The sequence below is a fragment of the Mirounga angustirostris genome, unplaced genomic scaffold (genome assembly GCF_029215605.1).
Source record: "Mirounga angustirostris isolate CCGP_5_RB_7025 unplaced genomic scaffold, mMirAng1.0.hap1 SCAF_9, whole genome shotgun sequence".
Classification (NCBI taxonomy): Eukaryota; Metazoa; Chordata; class Mammalia; order Carnivora; family Phocidae; genus Mirounga; species Mirounga angustirostris.
This window is the reverse complement of record NW_026991717.1, coordinates 134128616-134141729: the sequence shown is the minus strand read 5'-3', so window position 1 is coordinate 134141729 and position 13114 is coordinate 134128616. Positions and strand designations below refer to the sequence as shown.

At 43.3% G+C, this 13114-nt stretch overlaps 1 protein-coding gene across 1 annotated transcript in view; it reads right to left on the bottom strand.

Moving 5' to 3' along the window:
- The window catches only part of PPP4R4 (protein phosphatase 4 regulatory subunit 4), a 103887-nt gene extending 95698 nt beyond the window's left edge, over positions 1-8189 (bottom strand). The window contains exons 1-2 of the mRNA XM_045901456.3: positions 7927-8189; positions 6484-6557 (exon numbers count right to left, since the gene is read on the bottom strand). Coding sequence (XP_045757412.1) covers positions 6484-6557; positions 7927-8046 — 194 coding nt within the window. The 5' untranslated portion in view covers positions 8047-8189. The remainder of the gene's footprint in view (positions 1-6483; positions 6558-7926) is intronic.
- Positions 8190-13114: the final 4925 nt, after the last annotated feature.

The window sequence follows — 13114 nt, the reverse complement described above, 5'->3', positions numbered from 1 at the left end:
ACTGATTAAGATTCTCTCCCTCTTGCTCTGCTCCTCCACCTTTCCCCCACCCCCGCCCCCCGCCACCTCTAACGGAAAGAAAGGAAAGGAAAGGACCTCTTTAACTGAGATTCCTAATTCATTAATTTTTTTTTTTTTTAGTATACAGAAGTAAAGGAATAACAGAGCAGAGCATGGGCCAAACTCAATGCAGAAACAAGAGAGAGATACCATGGGTAACCAAAGACGAAGAAAGGTCATCATAGTACATACTTTGAAAAAGGATAGTATCTCTCTCTACATGGTGTTAAAAGACTCTTGCAACCGAACAGCACTCTCTACTTCCTTGCCAAAGGCAGGCTGAATGCTCATAGCTAAGAGGCTACTTTCTAGAATGCTCACAAGCTTCTGCTCTAGGGGATTTTTAACCAAGAGTCAGCTGCAGACCAGTTTATCCCAGTTTCACTGGCTACTGCAATTACGTAATTTAATTAAATACTGCAGAAGCATATGATGCAAAAAGAGAGTCATTTCTATGAAAACTAAATTGAAAGTTTTAGAAACAGTCAAAGAAAACAGTCAAAACTTACCAAAGAAAATTGCTATTGAAATAGGAAGAACGAGACAACTTGCAAAAGATGAGTAGAAAATCACAAAACTGTAGGACCATGCTTTCTGAATACTTCTAAGCCATCTTCAAATTCTCACCCAGCTTTAAAGAAATGTAAACTTGACATTTTAAGTGCATAATGGGGGTAATCGATGCAAGAAAGCAGATCCTGAACTGTAATCAACAGACCTATACTCAAAGAAAAGGCAGTGGACCTACAGCAAAGACTGGCAAACTCTACGTATTTTTTTACACTAAAATAAAATGTTGAATGTAGGTATCATTCTTATGATTCCCCATGCTGACCAATTTTTTGGGATTAACTAACCAACTATCCATCCCACCTGTGAGGGATTTAAAAGGTTCTTCTGTACATCACTCAAGAAAACTGGGTAAAGAGATACTAGACACTCAAGCGCCCCCCCCAACACACACAGTCTCTCTCTCTCACACATACATACACACACACTCACACACATCCCTTATATACCCGCTTTACTAAAACAGTATTAAAAGGCAGAGGCATCAAAAAAAGAAATCAAGACAATAGTGAAAATAAAAGAAATATGGGGATATAGAGATCTTAGAAATAAGGTCATACAAAGGAGTTTTTCACACAGCTTTTCACATTTGCATAGCAAATACGAAAGGTATTTTTAAAGACAAAACAATCGAAACCTAGCCAGGTAGCCAAGCTTATCACTGAAGTTCTTCCCCACTATTTTACTGCTGTCCTTCCTGTTCTAGTCTTGAATGCAAGGGTCTCCAGAAGTGATTAGCAGTAGCCACAGTTTAAAGCACTTTTGTTCATTTCCAGATTTGGCTGCAGAAATCTCCCTCTGTGACATCACCAGGGGGAACACTTACTTCTTAAAAAAAGGGGGTAAGGGGCAGAGGCTAAAAGTTCCTAATTAAAGATGCACTTCACCTGACAGTCCCTGGAAGGCAAAGTGCAAAGTGTTTTAAAACTCACAGCGTAGCGGCACCTGGGTGGCTCAGTCGGTTACCCAGCCAACTCTTGAATTCAGCTCAGGTCACGATCTCAGGGTCCTGGGATCAAGCCCTGTGCTGGGCTCTGCCCTCAGCGGGGAGTCTGCTTGGGATTCTCTGCCTCTCCCTCTCCCTCTGCCCCTTACCGGGCACAGGCACGCTCATGTGTTCCCTCTCTCTCTCAGCTCACACTCATGTGTTCCCTCTCTCTCTCTAATATAAATAAATAACTCTTTAAAAAAAATTCAGTGTAAAGTGACTATAAAAGCAATCAACATAAAAGTGAGGTTAACACTAACCAATCCACACAACACATGCATAATGTTAAGAGCAAATATTGCTTAAAATAGGTCACTTGGTAAGAAAATACAAATCTGTAAAACAGGCTGACCTTATCACTCAAGTTTAAAAATGCTTAATTATAATTTGTGAAGATTCTGGTTTCTGATAAATACTATTAGCACAGGAAGTTAATAGGTATCTTTTATAAATTTAAGTTGACATACTTTACTTGCCAGTTACTTTACTAAATTAGTGGAAGGCAACATTAATATTGTTATCCTCTTTTAAAAGTTTGAAATGTACCTTGAGAACCTAAGTAACAAGGAAGTAGGGACAAGGGGAAAGAGACAGAAGGAAATTAACATTAATTGGGAACCTATTCTGTGTTAGGGCTCCACCCATAATACAACCTTGGGAAACAGGAATTGCTATTTCCATTTTACAGACGGAAAAAGGGAGCTTAACAACCATAAATAATGTGTTCCTGGTCACACAGATAATAAACACTAGAATAGGCTATAACCTAAATCTGTCTGATTCTATTGCCTATAATACAAAAAAATCAGAAGTATCTTAATTCATCTGGCATTTTGATCATCTTAAATTAAATAATACACTTTATGAAGAGGTATATATTTTTATCACAGCACAAAACAAGAAAGACCAAAACAGCAACAACGTAACAGATGGCTTGCCCTCCAGGAGCTTACAATTAAAGAAAATGTTCCCACGGGCACACACACACACACACACAGGTTAAGGAATACAATGTAGTGATGAATCACTCCTTGAGTGAGGCCCTCCATAAGTGATAGGGGAACTCAGAGAAGCCTGGGCTCCATGTGGTTTCAGCAGTTCAGAAGGGCTTTATGAAAGATGCAAGACCACAGCTGGATCCTGGAGATGGAAAGTGTTGAATAGGTGTAATGAAAGGTCCTCCAGGACAGGGAACAGCAGAGGTAAGGATGAACACGATGAATATGAGTAACAGTGAAGAGGCCAGCAGGACTGCTTTAAAAAGTAAAGGACTAAGTGGAAACAACCCAAGTGTCCATCAACTGATGAATGAATAAGCAAAATGTGATACACCCACCCAATGCAATACTACTCAACAATAGAAAGCACTGACACATGCTACAACACGGATGAACTTTGAAAACATTACGCTAAATGAAAGCAGTCAGTCACAAAAGGCCACATGCTGTATAATTTCATTTACATGAAATGTCCAGAGAATAGACAAATCCATAGAGACAGGAAGTAGACTAGTGATTCGCAAAGGCTGGATGTGGTAGAAAGAAGTAAGGAGTGACTGCTTATAGGTACAGGGTTTCTTTGGAGGATGATGAAAATGTTCTAAAATTGATCGTGGCGATGGTTGCACAACTGTGAATATACTAAAATCCACTGGACTGCACACTTTAAATGGGTGAAGTGTATGGCAAATGAACTACAGATCAATCAAGCCATTAAAAAAAAAAAAGTTGAGGGCCTGGGGGAACATCACACTGCACAGCTAAGATGGAGTCCCTTAGGCCAAGTTTGAGGGTCTGGAATTTATCTGGTAGGCAATCAGAAATATCTAAGTAAAGACTTACCTAATGAAAGCACAGTACACAAACTTAGGGCTCTTCTCTAACAAAATTATTCACATATTTTAAATACATTCCTAAAATATATGCCAAAATCACAAAGACAACAGAGAATAGGAAAAAGATGATGCGATAGGATTTTGATGAAGCCACAAGCTGTGACTATTAGGAAAGCTGTTTTGCTTCATCACTAAATGCCACAGATATGGATGTATCAGCATCGTATTTATGCAAAACCACAAATTCATCTGTGTCATGTCTTCAAATACTGTGATGTTCTAAGCTTAATCATGAAAACTGCATTAAAAATTGATCTGCCATATTTTAAGAGTGAGAGAATGAACTGTGTAATTTGTTTTTCATTGGATGACAGTACTCTACAGATAATGTTTTATATATTAGATTCACTTTAAATGCTATCAGAACCTCCACTCCACTGATACAAAACATGTGTGATGCAAACACATTTGCCTGAAGTCTAATTTAACCTAAGATTCCAAAAGAGTTTTATTATACAAAGTAAGAAAACTAAAGAGACAAATCCGACATTCAAAGGGGGAAAAAAATCTGGATATTAAATATCTAATACAAAGGAAAAGGCAAAGCACTCAAAATCAATCTGAAAATCAAAGAAAAAAAAACCAGGGGGCACCTGGGTGGCTCAGTGGGTTGACATCTGACTCTTGATTTCGGCTGAGGTCATGATCTCAGGGTCCTGGGATTTAACCCCACAGGCTCCAGTGCCCCATGCTCAGCACAGAGTCTCTTGTCCCTCTCCCTCTCCCTCTGTTCCTCCCCCTCTCTTTCTCCCTTCCCCCCACCCCCCCCCCCGGCTCTCTCAAATAAGCAAATAAAATCTTAAAAAAAAAAAAAACAGATCTCAGTATGAGGTTCTATAGCATTGGGAAGTACAATGAAAGAAAAAAAGGAACAAAGTACATTTAAAATAAAAGGCTCAATACAAGAGAGCAGAAGAGGCTGTAACAGAGGCAAAGTTTGGAACTCATCTATAAGACAATCCCATACCTTCCCCGGAATCCCAAGGAAGAAAGAACCTTTCAGGCAGTGTGCTGTTATCCCTTCAGAAGCTGGCCTAAAGGTGAAATCCCAGTTTCCCCTAGGAGGTGGTGAGATGGTAAGAATACAAAGAAGAACTCCGCTAGAGAACCCATACACAACCAAACTAGTGTTCGCCTTCTGAGTCACCTTGCAAAACTCCTTCAAGGTAGATGAGCCCCGAGAAACTAAAGGAGATATCAGATCTCTTTTAAAATTCTCATCTAAGGGGAGGACCCATCTGTCTCTGAAAGGCTTTGTAAATTCCAGAACTGGAAGAAACTTGTGTTCTGTGTCTGAGAAATACAGACAACTTAGATGACCCGGTTCACTAACAAACAATAAAAGCAAAATAGAAAACAAGTACACTGTCCTAAAAAAGAAGCCTTGTCACTGATATCTAGAATAAGGTATCTGCTGTCACAAGTAAGCAGAGCAAGACTCTCCATTTCCTAATAGTAAGCCAGAGTTTATGCAAAAGAAGAGACTTCAGCAGGAGTATCCAGTAGGAACTTTTTACAAATCATTAACTGCTGTATGTTAAAAGAAACTTATCCAAACGTTCATCAATTGTCTACCTACTCCCAACAAAAGAACTGGGGGAAAAGGCAGAAGTTTACAACTACTTTTCACTGTATTGGACATGTTAATTACTAAGGAATAGAGTACTTCAAATATAATAAAGTATCAAAAAAGATTAAACACTGAATTATTCTCTATGTAAACATCAAAAATACATTACTGTTAATCCATACATAAATAAAAGTTTTCTTTTAAATTAATAGGGAGAAATAAGGACACCATGCTACCAAAGATCACCAAAGGAGGGGAAATAACACCAACATAAGGTCTAATTCCCAGAAACATTTTCAAGTGATAGAATTATGAGAATGGTCTAAATTACAAGCATGCTACAATTCTGACTAAACTAAGAACAGAAACCCAAGAGGCCATGAATAAGCTAAAAAATAACTAAGAGACTGGAAGTCATGGGGAGGGATTTTTAATTTTTTACAGGATCCTCCACTGAATAACATGGAACTAGAAGCATGACCTATAAATTAGAAAGGAGAACAAGAAACTTGTCAGCACTTGAAACTGGCAAAGCTGACCTAAGCTAAGGAAACAAGGATGATAAATATCTCAGGAGGTAAATAACACTAGTTTTCAAAATCTGTTCTAAAAAACAAAAGGGAAAACTAATTTGCCAAAGGGGAAAACATGTGGCTGTAAGTTAAAGAGAAATTTTAAAACAAATATATACAAAATACCTTGGGAAAATTTCTGCTTTGGAAATATTTTCACAGATAAGTTCATTAATGTTCCCTGCATTAGCTTTTAAGAAGTTAAATCTAAAGTTTTTTTAGTTGAGAGAAATTTTATAAATATTTGCAATAATCACTTGCATTAAGCAATTCTGCAGAGCTTGCAAGATTAAACTTAAATGAGAGTAGGCTCAATTAAATTTTAAAATCTTTCAGACAAAATTACAAGGCTTACATAGCAAAAGTAATATAAACAGGATACCCTGAGCAACAAATTGAGCTACTCTATTTGTGTGGAGTTTTTTCTATATAGTAAATAGCATGTAAGTTCATACTCTATTATTAACTTAAAATTAATCACTGGACATTCTTTAAGTCTCATCCAAACTTACTGGATCTATGGGAGAACGACCAAAGCTGGAAAATAAAAAAAGAAGGAGATCCAATTCAAGTCCTTAAGCTGTTCTGTTCCTCCTCCTCCAAGAAATATTCTTTAAGTTGGTTGTCTTACTGGATTTCAATTCTCAAACATGTAAGTCCATACCAAAATCTTAGCTTACAACATAATTAAATGCTATGCGTGCCAAAGTACTCCGTTCAAGCGGTTGGGTAAATCTGAGCATAACCGTAACGACATTTCACAACGCGTTCATCCATGCTGTGCCACAGGGAACGAGCAACAAATTCACAGAAAGACTTCGAGCAATACCTGAGCAGATAAACAGCCCTTTCAATATCACTGAGGTCTTCATCAACTGTCAATCTTTCTATTTCTTCTGGTGTCTGTCAAGTGTAAAATACAAATTATGCACACAAACGTGGATTAGTCTTGCCCCCCAGTGACCCTCCGGGAACCCCATATAAGTAGAGACTAATGAAAAAGTTTCGCAATTAAGCAGTTATCATTGAAAACTAATCAAGAGTCTGAGGACTCCAGGTGCCGACCTCAACCACAGAGGTCTCCGTCTCGAATTGTTGGGTTGGGGTGGTGGAGTTTTTTTGTTTTTGTTTTTTTTCTTTTTTAAATTATTCTAGCTTGAAAATTACAGTGTGGCTTCATAACATTGCCGAACTCGATTTTATATGCATATATAAAATACATACGTACTTTTAAATCTCTTAATACCCCAAAGCTGTTTCTCCAGCATTTTCCACCCCAGGAAATGCTACAAGGGGGATGGAGGCAAACTGCAGCCGAGAGAGAATGAAAAAGACGAAATGTGGAGTGGGGGAAGGGAAGGGAATAAACTCTAGGGCTGGAAGGAAATCAAAGATTCGCGATATTGCGGCAGGTGGGAGTGAGAAGAGCTCAACCGAGCTTTTGAGAGGACGGCTGGGGGAGGGGGTGGTCCCTAAAGTAGGTTTACGGGCAGTGAGGGCTGGAAGCTGGGACGAAGATGACTCTGCGGGGTGGGGGAGCGAACTGAAGGTTGACGCCCTCAAGGCGGGGAGTGGGGATCAGGGTCCCAGGTGGAGTCTTGGAGGGGCTGGGAAGAAAGGACGTGTGGTGGCTCAGGATGGGGGCGAGGGGTCGAGAGGGCTTTGAAGATCCGTAGCGGGACGACGGTAGCCTGGGCGCTGGGTGGGAGGTGAAGGGAGGCCTGGCCGACTAGGGGGCAGAGGCACCCGAGCTTGCTCGGATAGAGGAAGGGGAAAGTGGGATCCGGCGTGTCTCCGGGAGGAGGGGCGGATCTGTGTTGACTGAGGAGTGGGACGGGGTCCGGTGGGGGGGCACTCAGGAGGGGACAAGGCGGCGGCGGCCTCGAGGGGCAGCTCCCGCAGCTCGGAAGGAAGAGGGGCCACGGCCGTCCGGGAGGAGCGGCTTGGGGGACGACGCTGGACCGTCCGTTCCTGGGGGCGGGTTGGGGAAGGCGCACGGGCCGGGCTGGGCCGGGGGACTGGGGGAGCCCGGGGCGTCCGAGGGGTCAGTCCCTCGGGGAGGGGGTCCGAGCTGGGAGAACCGAAGCTGTGTCGAAGCAGGGGCGCCGGCAGGGGCCGGTTTAGGGTGACACGGCGACCGGAGGAGGACTGAGGGTCCAGCCCGACTCCGAGAGGGTCCCGGGCCGCCTCGGGAAGAAGGGGACGGGACGGGGCCGGGGCCCGGGCCAGTCGCCAGGCTCCCTGCGGGCAGTTCCTCCTCCCCGGGGCGCACCTTGAGGCTCCGGCGGACCGGCCTCTCGATGATGGTGAGCTCCTGCAGGTCCTCCATGTAGCCGAACAGGCTGTTCTGACTGAAATCCATCGCGGCAGCGGCGGGCGGCGGCGGATGCATGGACCGCCGGGCCCCCTCGCCGCCCGGGCCGGAGCGGCCCCGGGATGCCGGACGCTCGCAGCCCCGCGGCCGCCCACCGGCAGGACTTTCTCCCGCTCTCGGCCGCGGGAGACGGGCGGGAGGCTAGCTGGCGGCGGGAGAAGGAGCGCGGCCGCCGGGGGGCGGGGCGGGCAAGGCGAGGGGGCGGGGCGGGCAAGGCGAGGGGGCGGGGCGAGGCGCGCGGGTGGCCTGCGGGGGCGGGGCCAGAGGCGGGGGAGGTGCCACAAGCCCGCCTCAGCCCCGCCCCCCAGGCGCCGCGCGCACGCGAGCCGGACGCAACTGCCGCGCTGCACCGTGGCTGCCCCCTCCGCCCCTCGGCGCCCTCCTCTCCTCTTGCCCCGCCCCCGGCCGAGCGCGCCCCGCCCTATGGCGCGTGCGCAGAACCTTCCTCCTCTTGCAGCCTGCGGAGGCGGACTGGGGGCGGTGGCCGGGGGCGGAGAGGCTGAACCAATGGCAGGGTTAGCGAAGGACAGGGAGGTGGGCTGCTGTCGTATTTAACCTGCAGGAATAACCTTTGGATAATTCGTGTGATTGTCCACCACAGCAGGCAAGCTGTGTACGTGGAGACTACCCTAGCTCAGCTCTAGCCCTGGGGGAGGGATGCGTACCCCAAATCAGCAATTACAGCGTGGTGTGTGCGCAGGTGATGCGGGAAAGGGTGTATTGGAATACAGTCCTGAAGGGGCTAGCATTTGGGTGGGGCTGCGGCCGGAAAAGGACTCCCGGAGGGGAAACACTTAAACCGAATCTTAAACAATCAGACTTTCCTAGAGAAATAAGAGTAAGCCCATTTCGAATTGAAATCTGGGCTTGTTTTGACTGTGGGACGTACGGCTAGGAGTACAGGGAAGCCAGGGCTTGGCGAGGTGAGTGGAAGGGAGAGGCAGGTCCTTTTTAGAGAAAGGCCCTGCTCTGGCCAGCGACATTGAGTCGCTTGCATTTGATTCTGTTAAGAATAGGAAGCGATGGGAAGGGCATTGGGGCGATTTTTTTGGACCTAAGGGACAAAAGTTATGTTGAGCAGACTCTTCAGCTCCTAGGAGAGCTCTTTTTAATTTTATTTTGTTATTTTCCACTCGTTCCCTCTCCACCGTCCCATTTCTCTATCCGCCATGCGCACCCTCTCTTGTATGTTAAGATATGTCCCAGGACGTGTGTATATCCTCCAAAGATACTGTTAGTTTCTGTATTATTTTTAAAATACGTGAAAGGTATTGTGCTAAGAATCCGTTCTGTTTCTTGTTTTTCCCTCAACATAATGTCTTAGAGATTTATTCATGGGGCTATCTAAATAATTCTAGGTGTTCATTTAGACCTAACCACTAATAGCATTCAGTTTGTGCATCTAACACATTTTACTTATCAATTCCTTAAAAAAATGGACAGTTAGGTGGCCAGCAGTTCCTTGTAACCACAGACAATACTGGAATGATATTAGACGTGTCCCTGATGGACCATAAGATAGAAAGGGAATTGCCGGGTCATGGAGTCTACAATGCTTGTTTTCACTCTGCCAAGTTGCCCACTAGAGTGGCTTTGCCGGTTTGCACTCCCACCAGTGGTACATGAAGACAGAAAGATTCTTGTTTTCCCACTTCATATGCTAACATTTGGTATTATCTGATGTCCTAATTTATATCAATGTGATAGCAAAGTAGTATCACATTGTAATTTCATTTAATTTTTTTGTCGATAGGTGACATTACCCATTTTTCCATATACTGAAGAAACTGAGATTTTTTTCTTTCTGTGAATTAACTATTTACATCCTCTGCCTATTTCTTGGCTAGATTTCCTATTATTTTTCCGAATGAATTAAAGGAGTTTCCTATATTTCTAAATATTAATCTCATGTCAGTCTTGGACAATGCAAGTATTTCTCCCAATCTTTCACATGCCCTGGTAGCTTGGCCTTTGCTATCCTACAGTGTAGGGGAAATCCTTATTTTGATATATACAAATGCATCTAATTTTAGCCTTGTGGAGTGGGGTTTTTTGGGTCTCCTTGAAGAATCTTTTCCTACCCAAATATTCTCCTACACCTTCCCCTATTTAATAACGTCATACCTTTATCTATCACAGTTAGGTCTTAATTCATCTGCAGTTCACCTGGCATATGGTATAACCAAGAATAAAGTATTATTTTCTCTGCATAGTGAGCAGATTTGCCCAGCAGTACCCACCAAATAATCCATCTTTTCTCCACTGATGTGTGATGACGTCTCTGTCCTATACCAATTCTTAACAGACACACGTCCCTGTTTCTGGGCTCTCACTACTGCTCTGTTGATCTAGATCTGTTCTGCACTGTTTTTATCACTATATCTTTGTTATATGTCCTAATATCTGGTAGCGTCAGTCCTCCCCCACTGTGCTCTTTTTTAATTCAGTATTGCCTCTGAAGTTCAAAGCAAAAATGGTCAGTGGTTACCCCACGGCTAAAATCCAGGTATTCCGATCCCTGCTCCACATTAAGGAAAAATGGGTGGGGGGGAGCTTGGAGAGATCAGGATGGAGAAGAGGCAGAGACGCAGGGGAGGTGGTTTTCCTTAGCAATACCTTGCAGCCTCCCTTTCCTGTCAATTTCTGAAATTGTCCTCTTTTCCCCTTGGTTTGTAACTGATACTAAATCATATTTATAAACTTTACTGTTTCAGCTAAGAAGTATTATCTCATGTTTAGATTTTGTAACACCATCATTTGATATTTGATGATATTCTTAAATGAAAAACTGATTGAAACACAGACATAGCTTTGATGTTGGCTGCTCCAGGGCAGGAGACTGATGAAGTCAGTTTGGTGACTAGAGTCTATAACTGCTGTAGTTACTGCCCTGTGGTAGAAATAGCCTGCCCCAGCCTGGCTGCCAGGAAACTTTAGTCCCAGTCCCGGCTCTGCCAGTGACATGCAATGGAAGGAGTCTTGGAACCCTGTTTTTCTTATCTGAATTGTTTTCTTATGACTTGTCTCCATGTGTCCTAGAAGCAGCCCTGTGAAGTACAGATAAGATGCACCACTATTCCAATCTCATAGATAAAGAAATTGAGGCTCAGAGAGGTTACATGACTTTAGGCATAAGCACACAGCTAAGAGAAGCTAGATTTATTCATGTCATGTATTCATTCCACAAAAGCCTGGTAGATAAATGCATGGACTTCAGAGTCTAACTGCCTGGATTGGCTCTGGCCAAATGCCTAGAATCCTGGCTCTGCTACTTCCTACTGTGGGCAAGTTACTTAACCACTCTGTCCCCCACTTTACTCATCTCTAAGATCAGAATAACAGTAGTACTCAGCACAATGGCTTAAATGACTTAAATGAGATAATATGCACACAATGTTTAGAGGAATTCCCAGCACATAGCAAGCATTATTACCATTGGTGTTCCCTGTCCCTGGGCTCAGAAAATATTTAATATGCCATGTGCTGAAGCTGTTGATTCTTGTGGTTGAAGCTGTTGAGTCTGTGATTCTAGAATAATATCCTCCCAAAGAAGTCCAGGTCCTCATCGCTGGAAACTGTGACTGTGTTACCTTACTTGGCAAAAGAGGCTTTGAAGATGTGCCTCATTTGAGGATCTTGAGATGAGGAGATTATCTTATGTATCTAATACGTATTAGATTATCTGGGTAAACCCAATGTAATCATAAGGGTCCTCATGAGCAAAAGAGGGAGGCAGGAAAGTCATCATCAGACTTTGAGAAAACTTGACCAGCCATTGCGAGCTTTGAAAACAGAAGGGGCCCACAAGAAGACAGCCATTAGAAGCAGGAAAAGGAATACAAGAAATAAATAAACTCTCCTAGGGCCCTCAATGGAAATGTAGCCCCGATGACACCTTGATTTTAGCCCACTGAAACCCAGATCTAACTTCCAGAACCATAAGATAATAAATTTGTGTGCTTTTAAGCCACTACATGGGCGGTAATTTTCTACAACAGCAAAACTAAAACTAAGCCATTATCTATATGAGGAAAATGTTTAAATTAGATTACTACCTCAGACCATACATCACATGATTATTAAATCAGGTGAATTAAAAACCTAAACGTGGCTCTCTGGGCTTGAACCTATAGGTAGCAACTTGGCTAAATGCACCAAGAAGGTCAGAACTGTCGGTAAAATATACAGGACCCATGAGGGCGACTCTCTTAGGAAAATGGTGAAGAAAATAGAAATGAACTAGCACACCAAGTGCATTTCTTCATTCTGTGGCAAAACCAAGACAGAGAAACGAGCTGTGGGGATCTGGCACTGTGGTTCCTGCATGAAAATGGCTCCTGGACCTACCTCACCTCTTCTGCCATCACAGAGACATGATCAGTTGCAAGACCAGTTGAAGCTCCACCACCAGCCTAAGTGAGTTCATTATGTCATCACAACAGCAACAGCAAAACCCAAATCAAAAGTCAGATCTTCCAAACTTTTCCAAGAAAATACACGAGGATAGCTTTATGACATCCGAAGACGGAGAACAAGAAGCACGGGCTATAAAATACAAGATTGATAAATCTAACTAAATGAAAATTTAGAACTGGTATTCATCAGAAGAGACACCACAAAGACAGTGTGACAAGACAAACAATCGACTGGGAAAAGATATTCATAACAAATTAATCAAAGAAGGGTTGCTGTCCAGAATTAAGAACTCCCAAAAAATCAGTAGGAAGACAACTAAGTAGAAAAATGGGCAAAATATACAAACCACCACCTTACAGAAGGGGAATTTCCAATAAACCTATGAAAACAAGCTCAACCTTATTTTAATAATCAGGGAATGGTAAATGGACACACCCAGCAAGTGGTGCTGGTGCAAATTGGTGCAACCACTTTGGAAAATAATTTGGCATTAAGTTGCCCAATGGAATAAATCTCTTCAAGGCATATACTCTAGCACACCTGCACAGAGACCTGCGTGAGAAGGTTCACAGCAGCAAAATCCTGGTAGCAACTCAAATGCCTCTCTACCGGAGAATAGATACATTAGTTGTTGCATACTCAAATCAATGGAAAACCATGACGGTGAAAA